At 59.8% G+C, this 23019-nt stretch overlaps 10 protein-coding genes across 10 annotated transcripts; 5 read left to right on the plus strand and 5 right to left on the minus strand.

The window, feature by feature from the left end:
- Positions 1-423: 423 nt before the first annotated feature.
- SCHCODRAFT_0237969 (uncharacterized protein) lies at positions 424-4190 on the plus strand (the record flags this gene model as incomplete). Its single annotated transcript, XM_003026990.1, has 12 exons — positions 424-483; positions 1221-1340; positions 1436-1474; positions 1538-1589; positions 1611-1698; positions 1770-1880; positions 2254-2279; positions 2907-2983; positions 3324-3356; positions 3405-3473; positions 3524-3669; positions 3719-4190. 12 exons carry the CDS (start codon positions 424-426, stop codon positions 4188-4190), a joined length of 1293 nt encoding a protein of 430 aa, XP_003027036.1.
- A 3308-nt stretch (positions 4191-7498) lies between these two features.
- On the plus strand, positions 7499-7855 carry SCHCODRAFT_01340461 (uncharacterized protein; the record flags this gene model as incomplete). Its single annotated transcript, XM_003026991.3, has 2 exons — positions 7499-7569; positions 7622-7855. The coding sequence occupies 2 exons, from the start codon at positions 7499-7501 to the stop codon at positions 7794-7796; spliced, it is 246 nt and encodes an 81-aa protein (XP_003027037.1). The 3' UTR covers positions 7797-7855.
- Positions 7856-8416: 561 nt separating this feature from the next.
- On the minus strand, positions 8417-10669 carry SCHCODRAFT_0237970 (uncharacterized protein; the record flags this gene model as incomplete). The annotated part of the gene is made up of 7 exons (XM_003027177.1): positions 8417-8473; positions 8573-8592; positions 8767-8799; positions 8941-9027; positions 9422-9511; positions 9761-10029; positions 10170-10669. 7 exons carry the CDS (start codon positions 10667-10669, stop codon positions 8417-8419), a joined length of 1056 nt encoding a protein of 351 aa, XP_003027223.1.
- A 2028-nt stretch (positions 10670-12697) lies between these two features.
- SCHCODRAFT_02460617 (uncharacterized protein) lies at positions 12698-12937 on the minus strand (the record flags this gene model as incomplete). Its single annotated transcript, XM_050342608.1, has 1 exon — positions 12698-12937. A coding segment is annotated over one exon (240 nt), but the record flags the coding sequence as incomplete, so codon positions are not given.
- Positions 12938-13252: 315 nt separating this feature from the next.
- SCHCODRAFT_02519256 (uncharacterized protein) lies at positions 13253-13417 on the minus strand (the record flags this gene model as incomplete). Its single annotated transcript, XM_050343415.1, has 1 exon — positions 13253-13417. A coding segment is annotated over one exon (165 nt), but the record flags the coding sequence as incomplete, so codon positions are not given.
- Positions 13418-14014: 597 nt separating this feature from the next.
- On the minus strand, positions 14015-14420 carry SCHCODRAFT_02706230 (uncharacterized protein; the record flags this gene model as incomplete). Its single annotated transcript, XM_050347013.1, has 2 exons — positions 14015-14275; positions 14328-14420. The coding sequence occupies 2 exons, from the start codon at positions 14418-14420 to the stop codon at positions 14015-14017; spliced, it is 354 nt and encodes a 117-aa protein (XP_050197342.1).
- Positions 14421-14608: 188 nt separating this feature from the next.
- SCHCODRAFT_01205560 (uncharacterized protein) lies at positions 14609-18391 on the minus strand (the record flags this gene model as incomplete). The annotated part of the gene is made up of 10 exons (XM_003027178.2): positions 14609-15027; positions 15077-15840; positions 15890-16022; positions 16076-16659; positions 16709-16857; positions 16911-17073; positions 17123-17319; positions 17371-17748; positions 17799-18029; positions 18077-18391. The coding sequence occupies 10 exons, from the start codon at positions 18389-18391 to the stop codon at positions 14609-14611; spliced, it is 3333 nt and encodes a 1110-aa protein (XP_003027224.1).
- Positions 18392-18565: 174 nt separating this feature from the next.
- Positions 18566-20461, plus strand: SCHCODRAFT_02672872 (uncharacterized protein; the record flags this gene model as incomplete). Its single annotated transcript, XM_003026992.1, has 5 exons — positions 18566-18596; positions 18710-19430; positions 19481-19694; positions 19744-19840; positions 19887-20461. 5 exons carry the CDS (start codon positions 18566-18568, stop codon positions 20459-20461), a joined length of 1638 nt encoding a protein of 545 aa, XP_003027038.1.
- A 569-nt stretch (positions 20462-21030) lies between these two features.
- On the plus strand, positions 21031-21510 carry SCHCODRAFT_02706233 (uncharacterized protein; the record flags this gene model as incomplete). The annotated part of the gene is made up of 3 exons (XM_003026993.2): positions 21031-21092; positions 21146-21295; positions 21345-21510. The coding sequence occupies 3 exons, from the start codon at positions 21031-21033 to the stop codon at positions 21508-21510; spliced, it is 378 nt and encodes a 125-aa protein (XP_003027039.1).
- A 148-nt stretch (positions 21511-21658) lies between these two features.
- Positions 21659-22896, plus strand: SCHCODRAFT_02672874 (uncharacterized protein; the record flags this gene model as incomplete). Its single annotated transcript, XM_003026994.2, has 3 exons — positions 21659-21777; positions 21828-22739; positions 22788-22896. 3 exons carry the CDS (start codon positions 21659-21661, stop codon positions 22894-22896), a joined length of 1140 nt encoding a protein of 379 aa, XP_003027040.1.
- Between the last annotated feature and the right edge of the window lie 123 nt (positions 22897-23019).

The raw sequence follows: 23019 nt of genomic DNA on the forward strand, positions 1-23019 counted from the left end.
GGCTGTCATGGGTAGCGCTCGGCTATGCGCATTCGGTCGCGCGAGGAGGCAGACCGAAGGGGAGACACTGCACATCAGCGCGTGTGCGAGGAGCGGGGATTGGTGATCGGTGGTGGAGGATGGGGCGAGCACGAATATACGTGGAGAGGGTGCGCCAGCTGGGTTCCAGGCGAGGGCTTGATGAGCGATGCGCAGGCGTGGTTGACCAGGGGGGGCGAGGGGTAGTAACCGAGCCGTCTCGTGCGCGATCCAAGCGGAAGCAGACCCCCGCGACGCCCCTAGCGTCCGCGTCGTCGCCGACAACGCGGGGGCTGGACTAGGAATGAGATAAGATGAGATCGAGGATCATTAAGGCAACGCCCGCCGCGCTCGGCGCGCATTGCCGCGCAACCTCGTAAAGAAGATCTGCGCGCGCATCTCTCCATGTCTCACTGCGGCGGAGGTGGCAGTGGCGAGATACGCACGCAGTTCCCCTCCAAGGTCGTGCGCAAATGCGTGTCGAACAGACAGCGGCCGCGCAGTTAGACACTCACCGAAAACCTGGCTGCTCGTCGCGACACGCGCGTTAAGATTGCATCCGCTGTGCGGGCGGGGCCCGCGGGCGTAGCGGCAGCAGCGGTAGTGAGAGGCAAGGAGCGCGAGACGCGATCGGAAAACGCGTCCGGTCACGCTGACGCGACGCGTCACGTGCCAGCCCGCGACGCCACATATCGCTTGCTCCGCGCGTCGACAAGTGCTCAGCGGGCGGGCCTCCGCCTAGCTGTCCGACAGAATAACGGGCACTTACTAAGGACGAAGACATTACATATTAGTGAGCTTCTTTACTAGCCCCCATCCTCAATTTCTCGCTCGCGGTCCTCAACTCGTCGGCAGTGCGTGACTTGCATCACGGCGGAATAGTATAGTTATCACCAACCGCCTTCTAGCCAATACATTCGCGCTCCTTAGTAGCAGGATGAGCGCGAGGCGCTGTCTCTATAGCTCAGAAACGAGATTAGTAAGTTTCAAACTTTGCGTGCATTTCGGTTTCTACCGTCTACTCTACAGATGATATGATGGATATCGCGCGTTCCTGTACTCCGAAGAGGCTCACCCACGCGCTTGGGACTCAGCTTTGCGCGCCGGGACGATCTACAATCCGTCTGAACAGTGATTTTCAACGATTAGGTGAGTTATATCCTCAGAACGCGTTGTCAAGCATAGCCTACCTCGGTTTCTAGCCAAACCACGACGCGGTGCCGTTACATACCATCGCCTACGCAACAGGGGGTCATCTCGGGATACCGAAGAGCCTGAAGCACCGTCAAGAGCGCTTCGCGAGGCAACTCACCGTTTTCAAGGTAAGCTTGCTCATATAGCGTGTTATCGAAGCTAAGTGCGTACTTATGGCCGTTGCGGGGCTTTTTTGACTCGGAAAAAGGACACTGCGCTTCAGCTATGCTGCGCGCTGGGACGCGAAGGCGCGGTCTACGAGGTCAGTGCATAACCTTTGAGCAGGAGCGAGGGGCCGCTCATTGCTTCTTCCCCGATTTTTCAGCGTGTCGAGGCCGCTTCGGCGCCTTCATATGAAGCGTTTAACGCCCAGAAAGGTGAGCGATTCCGTTCGGAAGGAAGGTCCTCGCTTAGCAGCGCCAAACAACAGGATTTCTTCTCGAGCACTCCCTCCGGCGTTGACGCGCAGCTTCCGATGCACGCCAGGTGAGTGCCGGCTTGATCCTATGTTTTTCGAAGTCATAACATTGGGATAGTACTACTCCTACGTTTTGAAGCGGCGAGGCGCGATGCGCGCTCAGGAGGAGCTCGAGCCACCTTGAGCCGAGCATCCGAAAGATTCGGCGCTCTCGCGTCAATTTTCCGTCGTATAGAGAAGAGATTGGGGGGTGAGTACCGTGCTAGAACTGTTGAGTACGCTCTGTAATGACGGATCCAAATCCCAGGAGCTTCGACTTCAGCTTCGCCACGAGTTGAAGAGCGTCTCTTTTGACGCTCACGAGTAACTTCCGCCCCTCACAAGGCGAGTAGCCCCTTCCTTCCGCCATTCACAACTTCCTAACATCCTGATAGCACTTCCCATGCGATGAGAACCCGTGCGCAGGATTTTGCGCTTCCGGGGAGGCCGAGCTCACCTTGGGCTGGGCTTCATGAGTTTCGGCGCCCTCGCGCCGTGTTCTCATTGCGTACGGCCGAGACTCGCAGAGGAGTACCGAAATGCAAGTGTTAATCACATTCTGGAATCACTTATCTGCATACCAGGGCGTACGGCTTCGACCTTGGCATGAGTTGACGGCAGCCCCTCAAGCGCTCGCAAGCTTACAAGTCTTGCAGAAGTACGCACTTTGAATTCATTTCGCACTCGTTTCGGTCTCAATTCGGCTCGGGCAGTCTCAGCGTATACATAGGACTGACGCGCGCCCTCGACAGCAGAACGATGCACTGCTTTCGCGCTCAACGGCAAGTTTTCTGCGCTCAAAGGCGAGTTCTTCCCCTCCCCGAACCCGCCGACGCGCCAGAACTCACGCAGGGTCTGTCAGAACGTACTGAATTTTTCTGTGAGCCGTTGCGAGCTTACGACGTTACTTGGCGCGCGCGCGGCAGCGCAATGCCTTTCCGGGCTCTCAATGCCTTCCCGAACGGGACGCGCGCGCGTCCTCCCAAACCGCCACGTCGACATTTGCCTCCCCGGCTTTCGTCGATCTCCGCTCCTGCTTCGCGTCACTTATCGACGTCGCCTTCCATCTAGAACCGTCCCCTGCGTCCATGCGGTCAATGGAGGAGTCAACACCGCGGAAAAAGGGCTAACACTGCGGAGATATCTCACCAGCATCGCGCTTCCACGCCCGATTTCTGCCTGGGACTCAACGTCCCCGACCCTGCGTTGGTCTAGCTTTCGTCTTGATTGCGCATAGGCGTATCACGCAGGCAGCACGCGCTATGTAGCTTCGCGCGCGTCAAATCTTCGCCGCAGGAGATCCTCCGCGTTTTTGTAAGTCGGTCTCGACTCCAGGTTCGTTTTCGAGGACGTGACGCCTCCGAAAACGAGGCTGCTGTGCTTACAAAGGATAATGCATGCGGTAATCGGAATATAAAGCGAGGCGAGGGAGGCTCCAGGCAGAGCTCGGTGCTCTTCCGTTCCCCCCATGCCTTGTAATCGCCTGCGCCGTCATCGGCTGGTGATGATTACCGTGCCGAGGTCCTTGCTAGGTAACTCGTGCTGGCCACTTCTACTTATATACTCATAACTCGCTACCCATTCCGCTCAGATGCCCTAGAACGCGCCGCGTCGCTTTTCTTGATGCCCTTTTCCTCTACTGACCACGTTACAGGGCTACGCTCTGGCTAACCCTAAGTCGCTATCAGTAAGTGCTTTCTCCCACCGCCCATTTACGTTGTGCGGTATTGATCAGCTCTGCTCGATTCTCCTCTCTCTTGTCAACAGCCAGGGGCGCGCGCTAAGCCGCATCAAGAGCAATCAGGTACGTTCTCCGTTATACTCTATCGCTCGTATTCTTACCCTACCCTGCAGTCGTCGGCCTTCGACGACGACCGGAACAATGCGCGTACATCTAGGCGACGCGCAGACTGCCCTTTAGCGCTTTGGGCGCCATCCCTGCGCTCCGTCCCATCCGCTAGCGTCTACCATCGCGCGAGCGCGCTGCTCGCCGTCGTCAGGTGCAACCTCGTCGTTGTTTTCCCTGCTATGTACTGACCTTCACACAAGATATACCCATCCCCTCTGTACCGGTACCGTGAGCAGCGTCGACGAGGGGAATCTCGCCGGAGCGCGCCCCTCGCCCGCGTACGAGGCTGGGGCGCTCCCTCGCGTTTTGAACAAAGCTGGCCTCCCTCCTCCGGCGTACGAGGACGAAGCGCCCTTCATTGCCACCACGTCGAAGAGGACGAAGACGGCTTTCCGCGTATGCATACGAGGAGACGAAGCGCCCCTCGCCGCGTTGAAGACGGCTCCTCCCGTGTGTCCAGTTGAGAGCGAAGCGCCTCGCCGCGTCAAAGAGGACGAAGACGGCCTACTCGCGTCGCGTACGGGGACGAAGTGCGCACCCACCGTACACTCTCGCGTGTCGAGGGGACGAGAGCTCCTCCGCGTATTGCGAACGAAGGGCCCTCACCTCGTGTCGATTAGGACAAAGGGCTCCCTCATGCGGAGTGAGGACAACAGGCGCTCCCGCGCGTGAGGCTGGGGAGGGGCGAAGGGCGCTCCCTCACATCCAGGCCGAAGCGCTCTCTTCGCGTGTCGAGTACGGCGACAAAGTCCACTTTCTCGCGTCTCCGGGACGAAGACCGCACCCCCTCGTCGAGGTCTGAGCGCGCCCACATGCGTCGAGTGGAGGAACGAAGATGGTTTCCTCCCGTACGAGGACGAGGAAGACGAAGACGTCTCGCCCGCGTCTCCAGGATAAAAAACGCCCCTCCCTCTTCTCTAGGTTGAAGTGCTCCTCCGCACGTCAAGACTGGAGCCCTCCCTCGCGTAAGAAGCCGAAAAGCGCTCCCTTGCGTATCAAGGAGAGGACGAAGGGTTCCACCTCTGTCAAAGAGGACAAACCGCCCTCCATTGCTCAAGGTGAGGTCGAGGACGAGGCGCTCCACTGCCCGTAAGAGGTCGGACACCTTCCTCGCGTAACGAGGAAGGGCGAAGTGCGCCCTCGCGTCGAAGGAGAAGCGCGCCCTCATATCGAAGACGATGTGCGCCCTCGCGTGGAGAGCGAGCGGACGAAGACGGCACCTCCCGCGCGCGTCGTGGACGAATACGCCTTCCCCCGCTTCGAGGCCGGAGGCGCCTCACTGCGCGTAGGAGGTTTCAAGAGTGGAAAGGGGCTCGGAGACTGGCAACAGAGGCACAGTCGACACAGACACGGACACGGACCGGAAGGCGACAACGCAACGGACTGAATAGAAAGGTAGGTAGAGGGACGCGTAAGCTACCGACATTGTATATACTTGTTGTCCATGGGCTTTAAGCACAGCCCGGTATAGATGAGTCAGAGACGTCCACAAATACCCACTCGTGACAGGAGGTTGGACACCTTCCTCGCACGTCGAAGAGGACGAAGTGCGCCCTCGCATGTCGAGGACAGTGCATCCCCCGCGCGAGATGAGGACGAACACAGCTGCCTCTCCGCTGTCAAAGAGGCCGAAGCTCTTCCCTCATCGAAGAGGATAAGAGCGCTCCCTTTTCGCGGATTGAAGACGAAGTCCACTTTCTCGCGTACCGGGACGGAGATGGCTGCTTGCCCTGGGTGTCGAAGAGACGAAGTAACCCTCACCGCGTGTCAGGAAACGAAGAGCGCCCGGTATATATCTGACGTGGGGGCAAGAGCACCATGGTCTGCATTGTGCGCGTCAACGTCTGCGTCGTACACGCCGTACTTATCAGCGTGAGCACCACCTTCAATGTCCTACGCGCCCTAGATACCATACACACCCTCGATATCGTACACGCTGTCCTCTACTACTCGTGCGCGCTGCTCTCGATCTAGCACGCCTCCCAGCTTTGCGAGAACCGTGCTCGTCACCTTCGCTATCCATCAAAGACGAACATAATCCAAGTCGAACAAGACCGTCGCCCACGACGCGCGAGGACTGCGCGCGAAGCATTCCCCTTGCCTCCCCCTCCCCACCTCATCGCCTTCATCCCTTCCGCCTCATATCAACTCCGCAACGGCCTGCTCTCGACCGCACCGGCCGCCTTCTTCCCTCGCCCCTCATCGTCTCCCTTCCTCCCCTCATTGCTTCCCTCCCTCCCGCCTCAAGCTAACCTCGCCAGAGTCCCTCCCTCCTCAGCCGCGCGCGCATCTCCCTTCTCGTTAGTCACGCCCCCTCAATCGCGCTCGCCCCTCCTTGACAATCCCACCCCTCTCCTCAACTGCCCACACCCCCCCTCCGCAGCAGACTACCCCATCTTCCTCGACACGCAGTTGCGCGCTTCGTCATCCCTCGGAGGGGGCGGGGGGGGGCGGGGGGGGGGGGGGGGGAGAGTTAAGGGGCGAGAGCGAGAAGGGGGAGGGGGGAGCGAGAAAGCGAAAGAGAGGAGGAAAGGGGCAAGAAAGCGAGGGGAGGGGTGTGAGAAAAGAGAAAGAGGGAGAGGGGAGGGCGAAGGTAGGGGGAGGGGGAGACTCACGCGTTACGCGTCCACTGACCGACGATGGCCGTCGTCGTTGTCAGCATCATTGTGCTCGCTGTTGCACGCGATGCGCGTTTTGATCATTGTTCGCAGAGGTGAAAGGGTAGAGAAAAATGACATTATAATCATATAATTACATACGATATGTATCGGGCGCCGCGACATGCTCAGCGCAAGTGCTAGGCACGTACGCGACGTTGGAGGGAAGGGATGAGAGGAGGGGGACGCGAAGGGGAAGGGACTGCATGCATAGGAGCGGGCACCGCATGGTAAGCAATGCAGCGCGACCCCGTCAAACAATCGCTTGACGTGAGATCCGGGGGACGCACGCGAGGGGGCAACATGAGCGCAATGGCGAGCCGCATGCGCAGCGCGTGCACCGTGCTCGCCGTGCGCAAACTGAGCGCGATCGTGCTTGAGTGAGTGGGGTAGGGGGCACGCGCGACGGAACGCGTGGACCACGCACCGCGAGCAAATGCACGCGCGTGCTTGGTGCTCATGCCCTCCCGCGCCCTTCACCCCTGCTCGCACTACCCTCTCCCTCCCTTGCGCGGGCCCCTTTGCGCAGCCCTTTGCTCATGCATCTCCCTCGAGACACCAACCAATCCGCACCTCGATGAAACGGGGAGAGTGCGCGCCCTAGCAACAGCTCGGCACGCTGGCGCGGACAAGCGTAGCCACGCCGGACGCGTAGCGTGCCGCTAGATGGCCCAGCAGCGAGGTCTGTCCCTAGGAATATCAAGATATACCCTATGACTATAGGGGGGAGTATTGCAATATACCCTATCGTTACTGGTCAGTACCTATAGGCCGTATCTCGATGTTCCCCCCTACCTAAATTCAGATATTCCACCCAGGAAATTACTGATTGCAGAAACCCTTTTGATGGCAATGGGAGAGAGTGGCAATGATGTCCGGACTGATGGCTGCCCTTCCCGCCGCATCGGGCAGGCCACGGCTCGCCACACGACACCGCCCGCATCGGGCAGGTCGTGCTCATCGCGGCGCTCGGAGCGGGGGCGGTTGACATGGTGTTGATGGGAATTTACTCCGTGCCGTGCGGGGCACGCGGGGGCCCTTCAAATTTGCCGCCGCCGCCGGCCACCACCGCGGCTCCCTTTCGACACCACCGCCTCCGCAGCCGTTCGAAGATCTTGTTCCCCCTTCCCTCGTCGCGCTCTCCCCCGATCGTGGTGAACGTGCGTCGCGTGAAAACACGCGGCCGATCGCAAATTTGATCGGCGCGCGCTATTTTGCCCATTCCTCCAAACTCGCGCTCCTCCAAACTCGCGCTCTTCGTACAGAACCTGTGGCAGATATCGCGCCACCTCGCGCCGACAACCACCATAAACAACTCGATCGATGCCCGCGCAGTTCAAGGTCGCTGGGCAGAACGCGGTGCTTCCGATCGCCCTCAACACCACTATGCTCCCGTTCTTCGCACATATATCCCTCTCCCCTCCGCTCATCTTTCGTCTTTGACAGTGACGTCGTGCTCACCGCTGCGAATATGTGGCTGTCCCGTATGAAATCCATCGTGCGCAACAGTGCTGACCGTGCTATCGCGCGCAGCTCCCGCTCCCCGCCTCTCCTGCCTCCCCAGCAAGATTCCCAACCCACACCACACCATGCGCTACACTTCTTGCTGCTCGTCGCGTAGCGTTGACCTTACATTGGCTTAATCGCCGGTCAGCCTATCACAGAGAAGACCGTCGGACAGTTCCCTCACGCGGTGTCTGCGCGCCCCCGTTCCGCACTCGTACATAACATACATCCTATCGCATGCACCTCGTACACGATCTGTACCTGCCTGGCAATGCCATTCTGTCTCCTAACACGCCTCCTCATGGATATCGAGCACAGCATCAACGTCCAGGTCAATCGTTTGGATGCGCAAGACCGTCCTTCGGGAGCATTTTCATAGTAGTGGATTGAGTTCTAGAACACGCTGTCCAAATTCCGTGGCGGGGGGTAGCCAATGGGCCCAACAATGCCGTTCCCGAGGCGGAGGGAGAGCCTCTAAGACTGAATATCAAAATTCTGCCTCGCAGCATGCTTTCAATGTCATATAGCCTCGCCCAAAACCTAGTGTACATGCACATAGTCTTATACAGAAAGTCTCGTACTGTCAGAGCCTTCCGAACGCATGCAATGGCAGTCGTCGTCGCGCGGAACGCTGTGATCGGTGACCTTCGGATGTCCGGTCCGATCCCCGAAAAGCGCTCGCCGTTGTCGTCGGCGACGTCCACAGGTCGAAGGAAGTTTATTCAAGCCCGTGGACTAGCCGGAATGGAAAGAGCGCAGCTCTCTGTAGGAGGACCTGAGTTCAAACCAGGGCTGAGATAATTACAGGGAGCGGAAATGGGATCGAGCACGTCGGAAGGGACAGTTGAGGGACAGTACGACCTCGAGATGCACGAAGCAGATTGGACTCACTGATTGGTCTATTCGTGCTCCTGTATGCATCGGGCAGTAATGAGAATTCACAGAGGGCTATGTATGTATATCTACTATGTAAAACAATGTCTTCTATCGCCAAGAACCTTTGTGAACGTTGTGAATAGCCTGGAAAAGCCCCAAAGTGGCGCGCATTCTCGAACTCCGGTGACTCGGCACGTATCTCAACGTACCGGGGGCAACAAGGTCAAGGTCTGAGGTCAGTACTATATAGATATCGAGTGTATGTTGATCTTACCGAGGGCTGCCGTCGCGCAGATCGTACGCTGTGCAATCTTGAACGGGCGCGCGGCGAGCCAACAAATGCGCGTGTGACGTGATGTCACACGTCGCTTCTTGCCTCTCACCACCACCGTCGGCCACGCCACCTCGTCGCTGGTCACCTTTCCGCCTCGCAAACATATCGAGGTCAAAGAGGAATGGAACACAGGATGCTTTAGGGGTGCCAGGTAGGTAATGCAACTTATGAACGCGACACATCCTCACTCATAAAAATCCATGTTCATCTTCTGCCATGACGTGTCCCATCCCCTGGTATCCCCCTCCTCTTTCGCTGTCGCTCTCCCTGCCGATCGAAGAAGAAAACCGTCACTCTTTCACCATCACATCACCTCCCCCGCCCAGTACGCCAGTCACGCGCTTCCAATACATGTCTGCGCGCATCATCGCCACGACAGCAGGAGCTGGCACCGCCACCAACCTTCCTTCCCCCACATTCACAACCGCGTGTTTGTAGATGGCCGACGATGGACGAGCCGTCGAGCGGGCGCAGATAGCGTCATGCGGGGGGTTGCCGTCTCGCACGCGCGACGCTGCGAGAGCACGCACGCAGGCGACGTCGTGCAATACCCCGTAATCGCTTGCATGCTAGCCAGCGACAATGCGCGCGATGCCGTGTGTCCCACTGGAGGTCTGTCCCTATGAATGTAACAACACACCCTATAGTTATAGGGCACCTTGTTGCAACATTCCCCACTGATTATAAGACTATACCTACAACAGTTTGTTGCAACGTCTGTTGCAACAAATTCCTACGGTTACAGCTACACTACTGGCCTGTCGGACATTGCCGAGCAGGCCATCGCCGTCACCAGCGTCGCCGAAACCCCGCCGCCGCCGTCCGCGACGCGCTCGTCGTCGCGCCGCCGCTCGCTCTCCGACGCGCACCCACGTGCTGCCCGTCGCGCTCCCCGACTCTTCCCACGCGCATCCCGCCGCGTCGCCCGACCATCCACCGCCCTGATGCGCGCTCGCGTCGCTTTCCCACGCCTCGCTCGCTGTGCCGACGCTCGCGCTCGTCCCTCCTCGCCGTCGCACGTGCATCCGCGAGCGCGACGCTCGGGATCGCGCCCTCGGCAGATGCCGAGAACATGCCGGGCGTGCCCTCGTCCTGGCCCTCGCGCTCGACCACGCAGCACCCGAAAGCCCGCTCTCGGCTGCCAAGGATATGCACCAGCTTTCGGGGCGCGCATCATCGGCAAATGCCGAAATCAACGCACCCCCCCTCAGAAAGAGGCGGCTTCGGTCGACGTGCACGCAGCCACCCCTACGGCCGACGAAGCGCGCGGACACGCACTTCCCGCGCCGGCCCACGCAACTGCCATCACCGAAGATGACATCGCGCACAGGACGCGTCACGTGCGCAAAGACGCGTCGCCGAAGTGACGTGTCGATGCGGCCGCAACGGCGCAAGGGCCGAACAGGGGAGGGGAGGGTAACAGGCAGTGCCGCGTGCTGTGCGCGACACGCCCTGGAGCGCGGGGGTATGGGAGGCGACTGGTGCATGTGCGGGCGACGGCTGCATTGGCAGCGCGAGTGTCGGTGAGGGCGTCGGCGAGGCGCATCGGAGAGGGCGTTGGCCAGGCGCGTCGGCAAGGCGCGTCGGCGAGGGTAAAGGCAGGGGATGTGGGCATACGCGGTGAGAGGGGAGTGTGCGGCACAACGGCCGACGCTGGGGTAGGAGGTGGTGGTGGAAGGAGACAAGGAACGGCTGCGGACGCAGCCGAACTTTTCCGAGCCCAGCACGTGACCCGGAAGTTCGGCACGCCAGCCCGCGACCTGCCTCCGCGCCACCATCGGGTAGATTGACGATCTTCTGGGCCTCTGCTCGCAATATACGCGCGAAATAATATGTATGGCCAAGTTTACAGCGCATATGACAGCAATCAATGTATCACACGTATTAAAAGGCGCGAAATGATCGCTTTGAGTAGGACTTTGCTGTTTTACAGTGAGTCAATTGAAGTGGCAGAGCGATCAACGGTCAGATGCACTACTGGTAGGTATTGAGACCCTCTCCATGCCTTCTTTCTACTATCAGCACCTACCGACAGTGGACGGAACTGCGCGCGAGCGGAGAGCGGGAGCCCGGGCCGCTTCCCGATTTACGCTGGTCGTCGTCCTCAACAACGGCTACAGCACGCGCGGGAACGTATTCGCCGCCGAGATATTTGCGTAGTCGTGTAGAGCACCTTCGAAAACGGGGTATTCTGGGTTGAAACCCAGAGGTTCGTGCATAAGAAATGTCTGTATCGGCTCGACTTACAGCAAAGCAGTCCAGTGAGTCCAATAGTCAATTCATTGTTTGCTCACCGAGTGTAAGCACACAGTTCGTGCCATTCTTGAGTTCCCCTTCCAGATCCAAAACTTGGAGTACTTTAAGTATATGCCTCTGAGTATATAAACTGGTTCTGATCTGTAGGGTAAGTCCGGGATCGTATACAATGCTCAAATCTCATGGTCATGGGGTATTTGAGTGAGCAGGCATAGGTCGAGTTGGGTACAACAGAGCAAGCCCCCTGCTGCATTAAAAGCAGGAATATATCAAGGAGGATGCAATTACATGATCTACACACTTCCCTGGATGGAGGACAGCCATGTACTTATATATCGCGTCGACATCACTGGGTTAGATCTCAAGCAAGGCCAAGAAACGGTGTTTTATTCCTTCTACCTTTGGCAGAGGGCATAAATAAGCAAATATTGGGCCTCCTTATGACAGTATACGTAGTAAAGCGTACTTCGCGTCATTTCCCCTGCGCTACACCTGCGCGCCGGCTGCGTGGAGAGGGACGCGCGCGAAGAGACGCGTCGTCGGTGTTTTCCGGGTCACGTGATCGCGCGGAACAAATTCCGTCCGCAGCCGATCGTGCCCTTTGCCCACGACCACCACCCTCTCCCTGCGAGCGAGGTGAGTGCGCGTCCTCGCGCGCTCGCCTCGACCGCCTTTCCATCCGTTTGCCACCTCCTCACCTCCCTCCTCACCTCACCTCCCGACCTCGACCCCGACCTCGACTCCGACCTCGACCTCGCCGCCCCGCTGCCGCCGCCTGCGTCCACGTCCGCCAGGGCGCTCAACAGCGCCCGTCCACATCATGCCCCACCCCCCACCTCCTCCTCTCGCCCTCCCCTGCCGTCATCGCCCTTTGACACAGGCGCTGCGCACCGCGCGCCCATGCTTTTTCACAAACGCCAACGGCCGCTCGCGCTGTCCCTGCCCCAGCATGCCGAATGGCGACGTCTCCTCATGGAGACATGAGGAACGACGTCGGCTCCATGCGGCGCGGCGCGTGCAAGAGCGCGTCGGCATCGTTGCTGCCATAGCAACGGCGACGTGGCATCTGGCGACCGCGGCGACGAGAGCGTGATCCCGACGCATCTGGGTGCTTGCCGGCGCACGCCGTCCGCTGGACCGTGTATCGCAGGCTGGCAAGCGGAGGCGCGGCTACGCCGGTTGGACGGTCCGCTCGCGCGGCACGGCCCGGTTCACGCGTTGGCCGAGGTGGAGCAGTGCGCGCTGCGCAATCCGACGAATGCGAGCGCGTACGGGCACTAGCCGTGTATGCGCAGCTCGACGGCCAGCGCGGCGCGAGGGTACGACGCTCGAAGCTTGCTCGGCGCGTCCTCGGCATCTGCCGAGGGCGCGATCCCGAGCGTCGCGCTCGCGGATGCACGTGCGACGGCGAGGAGGGACGAGCGCGAGCGTCGGCACAGCGAGCGAGGCGTGGGAAAGCGACGCGAGCGCGCATCAGGGCGGTGGATGGTCGGGCGACGCGGCGGGATGCGCGTGGGAAGAGTCGGGGAGCGCGACGGGCAGCACGTGGGTGCGCGTCGGAGAGCGAGCGGCGGCGCGACGACGAGCGCGTCGCGGACGGCGGCGGCGGGGTTTCGGCGACGCTGGTGACGGCGATGGCCTGCTCGGCAATGTCCGACAGGCCAGTAGTGTAGCTGTAACCGTAGGAATTTGTTGCAACAGACGTTGCAACAAACTGTTGTAGGTATAGTCTTATAATCAGTGGGGAATGTTGCAACAAGGTGCCCTATAAGCATAGGGCATGTTGCAACATTGGTCCTGCCATAGGTGCCCACTGATGACGCGGGACTGAGCGCGTGGGTGCTAGACAAGGTTTCAGCGGAGGCGTTCACGGCGAAGGTTGCGCGAGGGTACTGCGGTGACCACGCGGCGCTCGAACCACTTCGATACCGTCGCGGTTGCAGTAGTGTGCTCTGCGGCCGGGAAGGGGTGTGCACGAGCCCGGCGACTCGACGTCGTGACGAGTGAACGGAGACGCTCCACTGGCCTGCAGAGCGCATTCGCGCGGAGCAGCGGTGTTGATGGCACAGGCGATCACGCAAGGTCGTGGCGGGACGTTCAGTTGCCTACGACGATTCTGCGCGTGTCAATGGGGACGTGCAGACGGGAAGGGAAGCGCGCAGGCGCGACACGTGAGGACGGAGATACGGCCCGGGAGGCGCGACGGAGGAAGCACGGGCGATCACCGTGCTGAGCGGGTCGTACGGCGCAATGAGCAGCGGGTGCCGACGTTGACAGGAGCGCTTCCGTCGACGTCGGCAGGCCCCTGTCCGCGGCGCTGTGTTTCACGGTGGCTATCGATCGCGATGGCCGCATAGCCGAGCATGACGGGCATTGCGCGGGGCACGAGCCCGGAGCGTCAACGCGCTTCCCCGTGCCTAGGTGTCGCGGTCGTCACATCGCGTGGTGCCTCAAGGCTCAGGAATGTAGGTTCGTATCCTATCTGTCGTATATAGCACCGATATACCCGTTTCCTCACATACAAAAAGCGGGAATTGCAAGGGAACCCATGGTAAACCCAGGTATACTCCACCTGAGTGTATAACAAGATACGGCCTATGGGTAACGGCCAGTAAACACTGGGTATATTGTAATACACCCCCCTTTAATCACAGGGTATAACTAGATATACACCCGGACTATGGTGCAGCAGCGTCTACGCGCCACCCGGGAGGTGAGGGATCACCTTGGGGGCGATCCCGCGTGAGAGGAGGGGAAGGGAGGTGGGGGAGGGGTGATGTGGTGTACGACGTGTGTATGGGGTAGAGGGGGGTGAGGGGGATAGCGGCAGAGCGATAGGGGGAGTTCCCCGGTACGCACTACATGGCCTAGATGAGCTCCCCGCGCCCTTGGTCATGGTCCGAGGGCGAAGATGGTGGAGCGCGGGCTTCATTAGCCCTTCTCTTCTCGCCTTCGCGCAATTTGCGCGTCTTCTTCTCGTGGTAAATTAGTGATAGACAAGCGCGGGGCATATTCACGCACCCGCTCTCCTCCTCCTCGCGCCCAAGAGGGCTTTGGTCGTTATCGTTACTCGCAAGGCGGCGCTGTTTGTTGCAAAGCGATCGTAGCCGGAGGCGGGCACTTCTGTCCTGCCAGCTAATGCTGTAAGCCTGGTTTAAACCCGAACCTATACTGACGTACTGTGGGTTGAAATCCCACGACGCGGTTGTCGGGCCCGGCAAACGCCGAGCTGCCCGGCCTCCTCTCGGTGCCAGCGCCCTTCGGCATGCCCATATATGGTTCCGAGACCCCTAGATATGCCGTAGAATAGCGTGGGGGCCATCCGGAGCATGTGGGGACCCCCCTAACATTGGTCGGCGCATATTCCACATTATATCTAGCGAAAATTATGCCTCGGCGGCGATTTCCGAGCGACTTGTGCGTTGTGGGTCCAGTCCAATTGTGGGTCCAAAATGAATATATTAAATATCACCATAATCCTCGCCGTCGTCGGCCCCCTCCACGAAAATCTCGGGCTCATCATCTAGCTCGCCCTCCTCGCCCTCTATCCGCTCCTCCTCCGCGTCCTCCGCGGCCTGTACAGCATCCATCAAGCGCTGTGCCTGCGCTTCGCTCACCTTTGTCACCCCGCGCAAATCCACCCACAGCGCCTCAAAATGTTCGTGCAGGCGGCGGTACATGTCCCGCTGACTGTAGGCGTATGCGCGAGCGCCCTCGCCTAGTGGACCCGGGCGCTCGTCCGCGGTAGCTAAACCCTCCCACCGCGCGGCCTCGAACTCTAGCGACTGGAGAGTGCGCCGCATCTCCTCTTGTAGGAGCGGGACCTCTTCCGACCATCGCTTGACGCGGGCGTACGCCTTACAATATTCAACCTTGATTCCTAGAGGTGATTTCAGTTTAGCAGCAAATTGCGATGAATATATGCTTACCTGCATAGAGCGCATTGCCCTCCGACTGCGTCGTATCGACGCCCTTCCAGATCCACGAAATCTTCCGGCGCCCCTCCCCCGTCGCGTCCCGGCATTGCTGGAGATGACCGCCAGCCCCTGCGCTCTCGCTCGCGCCCTCACCCTCGCCTTCGCCGACCTCGTTACCCTCGCGCGTACGCTTTTTCCCCCGCCTCCGGCTGTTGTCGTCCTCCTCCATGCAGCGGACATCCTTGTTGATATCAAGCGAATGCCACGACACCTTTGACGGGTCTCCATCCGCCAGGCTCAACAGGGCGGCGCGGGCGGCGACGTACTTGCACGCCTGTCGCCGCGTCTTCTCGTCGTTCTTGCTCAACGTAGCGCGAGCGCGCGTATTGGGCCCTTGATTCCGCACGTTTGTGTTCTTGTACGTGAGGAGGCGCGACTTGACGATGAGCAGGTTGCGGATCGCGTCGAGTGCAGTGCGGCACTGCGCGTGGCGTAGCCGAGACTCGACGGTAGTAACGTCGTCCACGCACCGCGCGCGTTCGCTGGGCGTCAGTGAAGACGGGGGAAATAGTGGGGTGCGCTCGGGGGGCTCGTCTGCGTTGCGAGGGTCGGCTTTCCAGGCGGCGAGGCGCGTCAGGGAGTCCGGCGTGTACTTGGCTTGCATCTCGTTCAGCTTGTTGAGTGATCTTGCCAGCTTCGTTCGTTTGCGAGAGAGTTCCGCCTGCTGCGCCGCACTTTCGAACTTCGCCGAGCCAACCTCGAGCCGTAAGTTTCGCCTAGAGTGAGTTAGCGCTGGATAAGTAGAAAGGAGATGGAAATACTTACTGCTCATGCTCGACATCCAAGAGCGCGAGCAGGAATGAGCTAGGCGGCATTTCGTGGCAAAACTCGAGGCCTTCGCGAGCCTTCGCAGCTTCCTCGTTGGCTAGCTCCAGCGCAACGTCTGCCTCGGAGGACCCTTAGGAAAGTGTCAGTTTCTCAACGACGAAGACAAGCAAGTAACGGGCGCACCTGTTTTGGGAAGCTCGAATGGGTTCTCGCTCTTCGAGTCGTGCACCACCTCGCTCTCGAACTTGTCAACCTCGGCCTCCCAAGCTGCCGTATGTCCGCCCTGGCCTTTCCGGAACTCGGCGAGCTCTGCCTCCTGCGCTGCCAGTTCAGCAAGCGCGGCAATGAGGCGCCGGCGTAGCAACACGCCCAGGCCGATGAGTTTCAGCCAGTTCCAGTGGCCGAAGTGGTCGTCGAGTGTGTCGGCCGCGCTTCCTGGGCCCATCTGGCGCAGGCTTGCGCATAGGATCCCCAGGAAGCTCCAAGGGCGCTCCACGCCCTCTCCGTCCGTTCGCGCGACGCCCAGAGTCCAGTTCAAGTTGAAGAGCAGCTGGCAGGCTAATTTATGCCCGTGTATATGCAGCTTCGGGATGACGAAGCGTACGTAGGCGAAAGCTAACTTGAAGCGGACGAGGGGCGGCAACTGGGACATGCGTTCCTTGAACTTCTTCGAGTATTGACAGCAGATATCGTAGGAGAGCACGAGGCGGAGGGCGGCGGAGTGGTGGCGCAGGAGCGAGCCTAGCGCATAGTCAGAGTTCGCATATCTGCACAACTTGTCAATAGGACGGCGCGGCGCGTACTCAGACAACCCACCTCTCGCCGACTTGGGTGGGGACGACGCCGTTGCGCTGTACAAACTCGTGGCGGGCGCAAAGTCCCATCATCTTCCCCGTCTCCGCATAGCCCTTGGAAAACTTCGTGTTGGCGTGGTCTACGGCAGAAAGCCCAGTACAAGTACTGATCTAGCCAAAGGTAAGCTTTTCATACAAAACGCGCTGCGACAGCAAATACATACGTCCGTCTGCTCCTTCGCGGTACTGAGATACTCCTCAAAGGGGCCGCTCTCTGCGAGATACGACCCGCCGTCCGCCAAGGAGGGGTCGCGCTCGCGAGTAGAGATCTTGCGCCGTTTGAGGCGGAAGCAGGCGTCCAAAGCGATGAACAACGTATAAAGGTACCTATCAGAATGTGAGCGCAGAACACATACGCAAGGCGCGCGTCGCTTACTTTTGCTCCGCCGGCGCACTCTCCCACCCTGCCGGCAAGTTCACGCCAGGCCGCGGGCAGGCGGGGCACGCAATGCCAAGCTCGCCCGGCCGTATGTCAGACGGCGGACGCTCTTGATCGTTCGCGCGGCCGGAGCGCTTCAGCGCCTTGAGATACCTCCAAATCCTCACGCAGCGGAGGAACGACCTGTAGCGATCCTGAATCGAACGTCAGCTCATTCAAATGGCGAAGTAAAAGGAAGCACTGACAGGTAATCCATACGTCCCTGGGTTATCCGTCATTCGCTCCAGGCTCGTGTAATAGTCGTACGCGGTGATCTTGCCATTGAAAGTGAGCAGTTGGAAATGATTCAGAACGTCGAAGGTGCAGCACGTCTGAGGGTCGCGGACGGTGGCTGGAACTAGCCCATGGCGTAGCAGCTGCTCGCGATGATGGACGGCGTCGGCGGGGGGTTGGCAGCCGCAAAAATCGATCGCGACGCTGTGAATGCCGTTGACGTGGACAACAGTGAAGTCGACGTTGCCGCGGTGAGGGCAGAGGCATGCCTCGCCTTCTGGGTGCCCGACTTGTACACGAACGCCCATCTCCTTGAGAGAGACCGGCTCAAAGCAAACGCCGTTCCACTTCTACGGTCCAAGTCAGACACCCGCGCAGACCGGCGAAGGTAAGGACGCACCTCGATACGGCAGAAAGGGCTCTGCTGATGCTTCGCAAGACAGCATGCGCGACAGTATAAGCCGCCTCCAAAGCAGGTAGCGCATCGATATGTCGGAGGCTCGGCAGCATCTTGCCCGGCAGCGCACCCTGGACAACAGCGCTCGGCTTCATAGCCCCTTCCCTCACGGAATAGCATGGCGCGCGCATACTCGTCGGCCGCCACAGACTTGAACTCAAGTAATGGCTCATCCTATTCCAGGTCAGTCAGACGTACGAGAGTGGGGGACCGTTACGCACCGAAGGGTAGTATTTCTTCCTGCGACTTTTGCGGCGCGCCCCACCCTTCCCTTTCTCAATATGCATGCCGGCGAGAGTGACATCCACAACGTCGGGTTCGAGAGATGAGAGCTCAGTTGTGTGAGAGTCGTCAAGAGAGCCTGGAAGGGGCGCGGTGGTCTTGGGTGGCGACGGCGGCTCTGCGCGCGTAGTCCGTTGCTTGCGCCGCTTGCGATCGCGGCTCAGCTCTTCAGAGACTGCCTCGACAGGACGGGGGGAGCATACAAACGAGAGGTCAAAGGTTTGGACCGCAGATTTTCTTTTCTTTGAGGACATTATCGCGCTTGGGGGAAGGGTGATCGGAGTTCCCGACGCGCTCGCGACGCGTAACGGATGTGACTGGTCGCGTCAAGTCAACGTGACAAGACGCGAATTCCTTTTTTAAGCGCGTCTGTTGACTTCAAGGCTTGTCCCGCACCAACGCGACATTTCGACGGCGCCCGCAACAAGATGCTGGGTTGGTTGAAGGATCTTCTCAACGGTGCGTATCTCAGCTCAGCGCCACAGCCCTCGGCTGGCAGGGCGCGCCTCCTCCGCCCCCCTCGGTTCACACACAACGCGCACCACGCCTCTACCACCTATGCCCACAGTGAGGTATTGGAAGCGTGCGCGCTGTGTTTGATCTGAGGGAGGCGATGAAGCGCGCCCTGCCCATCGTCGGCCTTGACGCCACTTGCGGGGATGGGTCTAATGCAAGCCCAGAACACGTCAACCTCCGAAGAACACGCTCGGGGGCTACCTTCAGCTCGTTCTACACTGTCAACAACCCCGACTTTGATCTCGACGCGCTTCTGGAGAAGCGATGCGATGAAGAACAGGACGAAGCGGATCTCACCGGCGCGGATGCGGTAGCGGACCCACCATCTGGCACGCCATCCCCCCTGTCCTCCCTTCCACCTTCGCCCTCAAGCTCTCGCTCCCCTTCTCCCCGGCCGAAGGAGGCGAAGCGCCCGCGCCTGGATACCCCCGCCACCCCACCCTCCGCCCCTCCGCCCCCCGCCACTTCATCCATCAACCCCGACGTGCACAAGGCATCAAAGAAGAAAAGATCAAGGGGGGACCGGCAGAAGAAAGCGCAGATGCGCGCCGCCGGACGCGACTGGACGGCGCCCACCCCAGGCGCTTTGCGTAACTCCCGTCACCTCGTAAGCGCGTCGTTCGTGGGCGTCGACCTCGACTGGCAAGCCCAACCCGTCACAAGAACCGGCTTTACTGCACTGCGCGACGACGGTGAAGAAGACGTCTACGCGCTTGAGGACTTCTTTGGGCCAAACCCCGTATATTACGGCTTCAAGCTCGTGGAGTGGGATGGACGGTGCGCACCCCGCCCCTGAGTACCGCCCCCTCGCTGACTAGCATCGACAGGGAGACGTGCGGCATCTGCTCACAGGATGAGCGGGTGTTTGGCGTTTGTGCTGGGCACCCCGACGATCCCGACTGGCACAAGGTTCACAAGGCCCTTGCCGACGCGATCTGCAAGTGCGGCGAGAGCGTCAAGTTCCCCAAGGACGCCCGGGAGCACCGCCGTGGCAAGTTCGGCGCGCAGGCGTGCGGTGTATCACACGGCGGCGGGCAGACGGTAGGCTCGCGACGGCCGCACCGCCTCCGAGTTCCTGACGGCTTTCCAGGCCCCTGCAAACCTCAAGCACACGCCCAAGATGGCCGCCATGTTGACGTACCTCATAAACCTCACCGCCATGATTCGCGTTGCGCACTTCGCCTCCTGTGAGTACCGCTCGCCCACCCCATCCAGAGCACTAATGTCTCGCAGCCGTCTTCTTTAACTGGGCCCCGCGCCTCTGGCTTTTCTACGCAAAGCACATGCAGACGATCTTCGAGCACGACCCCACCCTCGAGCGCAACTTCGCGCAGAGCGTCTGGGCGTGCATTACCATCAACTTCGGGCCCCGTACCATGACCTACAAGCACCGCGACTTCGGCAATCTACCCTTCGGTTGGTGCGCAATCACGGCCCTCGGGAAGTTCGACCCAAATCGCGGCGGCCACCTCATACTCTGGGAGTGCGGCCTCGTCATACGTTTCCCCCCCGGTTCGACCATCATCATTCCATCCGGCATCATCCACCACTCGAACATCAAGATCGCGGAGGACGAGACTCGCTACAGCGTCACTCAGTACACCTCCGGCGCGCTTTTTCGGTGGGCGCAACACGGGTGTAAGCTCGACGAAGACTTCTACTCGTCCCTCACACCTAGCGAGTACGCGCGCGAGAAGGAGCGGAACAAGAATCGTTGGAGGGAGGGGGCCCGCCTTTGGTCGACAATTTCTGAATTGCGCAGCGGCGCGACGGAGCGCGTAGATACGCTCGACAGACCTGTAGCATAGACGTAGACGTGTAGCCCCTGGAATATACTATCCGACGTAGTAAAGCACTCTGAATATCTGTCCGAGAGTGAGAAGTGGCGCGCTTGAGCCGCAGTGAGGCGGCGCGTGTAGTAGCCCACTAACCCTTCAATTTGTGGGTACTCGAAGCAGATCTGTGATTAGGCGAAGATGGCGGGGATGTCGTGCGGCTGCCATATGTCCCATAGAAGGATCGCGCAACAATCAGGCGCGATGTACCCACCGACATGAGAATATCGATGCTTTCCAGCTCGTACAAGCCCGCATCAATCTCATGTACGAAATCAAGCCTCACCCAACACATTGCAGGCATAAACATACTCGCTGAGTCTTCCCCCCCGGTAAAAAGCAAGAGTACAAGTCTTATGGTCCCTACCTACCGTTTGGTACAGTAATTTAGCGCGGGGGAGGCTCGAATGCCATAGAATAGACGATTGTGTTTGGCCGGCGGTCCCAAATTGTGACTTAACGGTCCCAAATTGTGACTTAGGCGCTCGGCCCGGGCAGTCCGTACCCCCGCCGCGGCCTGTTGTTCCTTCCCACCATCAATCATGTCCGCTGAGAAGAGGGACTCGAAGCGTCGCTGTGCTTCCAAGAAGGCATACTACGAGCGGTGTGTACCCACTTAAGTCTCTTATCTACGCGGTGTTGATGAAATGCGACCAGCCACAAGGAGCGTCTGCGAGAGGAAGCGCGTCGGAGAGCAGCGCAAAAAAGGGACGAAGGCACCAAAGTAGCCCAGCGTCAATGTCAGAAAGATTACCGCGAGAGGAATGCGTGGATTCTGCAACTGCGACGTCTGAATCGCTATCGAAAGTGCGTCGCTGTGGTTATGTCAATCGCATGCAGTTCTGACTTTATGTAGGATATACATCCAGGAGAATGGAGTTCAGGCGTTCCGAGAGCGCTTTGTGTCGCGCCTCTCGCGGTCGTCACGCCAAGCTATTCCGAAGGGCTATCTGCTCGAAGACCACGACGATGAGGTCCTCGAGCCAATCTATACGTACTATCATCACCCGCCCCCTCTGTAACGAAGTCTTATCTTCAATTTGAACACAGTATACACGTCCCCCTCGCGGCAGCTAGGCCCTTGTGACCAACACCTGGCGATGGCCGCGCAGTGCATGTGCGTGGGTCCGCGCGCGATTTTCACACGCGGCGCTCTTCCTTCCTCCCCCCATGATCTTTCCCTACCTCTGCAGAGCTCGATTCTACACAACCCCGACGCCCCTCGCCAACACAGGCTCCAGCGTGTACATTTCCACTGAGGGAAAGAAACCAGGGATATACGCCGATTAGTGCGTCAACGTGCTACGGCTTCGCGGCAGGCAACTGACTATTTGAACAGCTCAACTGCGAAACGGAACGGCAATCCCTTCGCCCAGAGGCTCTCAAGCCCTGCCGTTGGTATAATCGAATGGGAGCTGCACTGCCGCAGCGAGCATGGGGGCCACGAGCAGCCGCCTCCCCTCCCGACCAACTGGTATGGCATCCGACCCTGGGCTAACTGGCGCCGCCGAGTCAACGACTCAGGCAATTCATACGTGAAGGTCAACGAGGCGGAGCTTGAGGAGCAACTGGAGGCTCTACGGCGTTCGGTGCGCGAGCAGGAGATGCAGGACGATCCTGCTAGCTTCGCGCCGCCACCCCCCGAAGCGCCGGCTGTAGAGCCGGAGGATGAGGAGGAGGGCGAGGGTGACGACGGCAACGACGATGAGGAGGCCTACGCCCGCGCGGAAGCCCGCCAGCTCGGCCGCTCCTATCGAGCTCAGCGCCAGGATGCCGCGGATGAAGGCGAAGACTTTGGTTTCCCCTCCATCTCGACTGCGCGGGCAACCGCCCATCGCTCGGTACCCTCCTCCCCCCTCAAGTCCTCGTCCGCCGCTCGTGCTTCGTCAGCTCGGCCTGCCCAGCGTGTGCCCGCTGTGACGACGAGCGCGCGTTCCCCACGCCCCTCACCGCAACCTTCCTCGTCCAAGGGTTCGCGCCGAACTTTCCCCGCGCCGGCTCCGATCAAGGCGAGCGCCTCAGCTCTTGGCGCGGGCATCAACGTCTCCGCCCGCATTGTGACCAGCGCTCCGGGGCCCAGCACCTCAAACACGCGCGCGCGCTCATCTTCCCCTCGCAAGGCCGATCGCTACGTTCCCACCCTCCCGCTCTACGACGAGGACAGCTCCGAGGGGGAGGAGGCTCGTCACGAGGTGGCGCGCTCCTTTGTGGTTTTCGCCGAAGGCCTTCGCCCTCGTAGCTATGGGTCGTAGTAGGTCCCACGTCCTCCCTTTCCTTCACACATCTAACGTTCTTCTAGCTCAATGGCTAATGCGCGTGTTCGTGAGCTGCGCGGCCTCGGTATTTCTGCTCATTGTGACATCTTCGAGAACGACGAGGAGGCCGAGGAGGCGATCTTTGCTGCGTAGTCCATTCTTTGTATTTGTCATGAATATATTGTGCATGCTGTTTCAACTTCTTGTGCTTATGGACATCTGCGGGCAGGTCTGTTTCCTTAGAGACAGCGCCACCGGGTTGCGAGGTGAAGGTAC

Source organism: Schizophyllum commune (assembly GCF_000143185.2).
Source record: "Schizophyllum commune H4-8 unplaced genomic scaffold SCHCOscaffold_14, whole genome shotgun sequence".
In the NCBI taxonomy this organism is placed as follows: Eukaryota; Fungi; Basidiomycota; class Agaricomycetes; order Agaricales; family Schizophyllaceae; genus Schizophyllum; species Schizophyllum commune.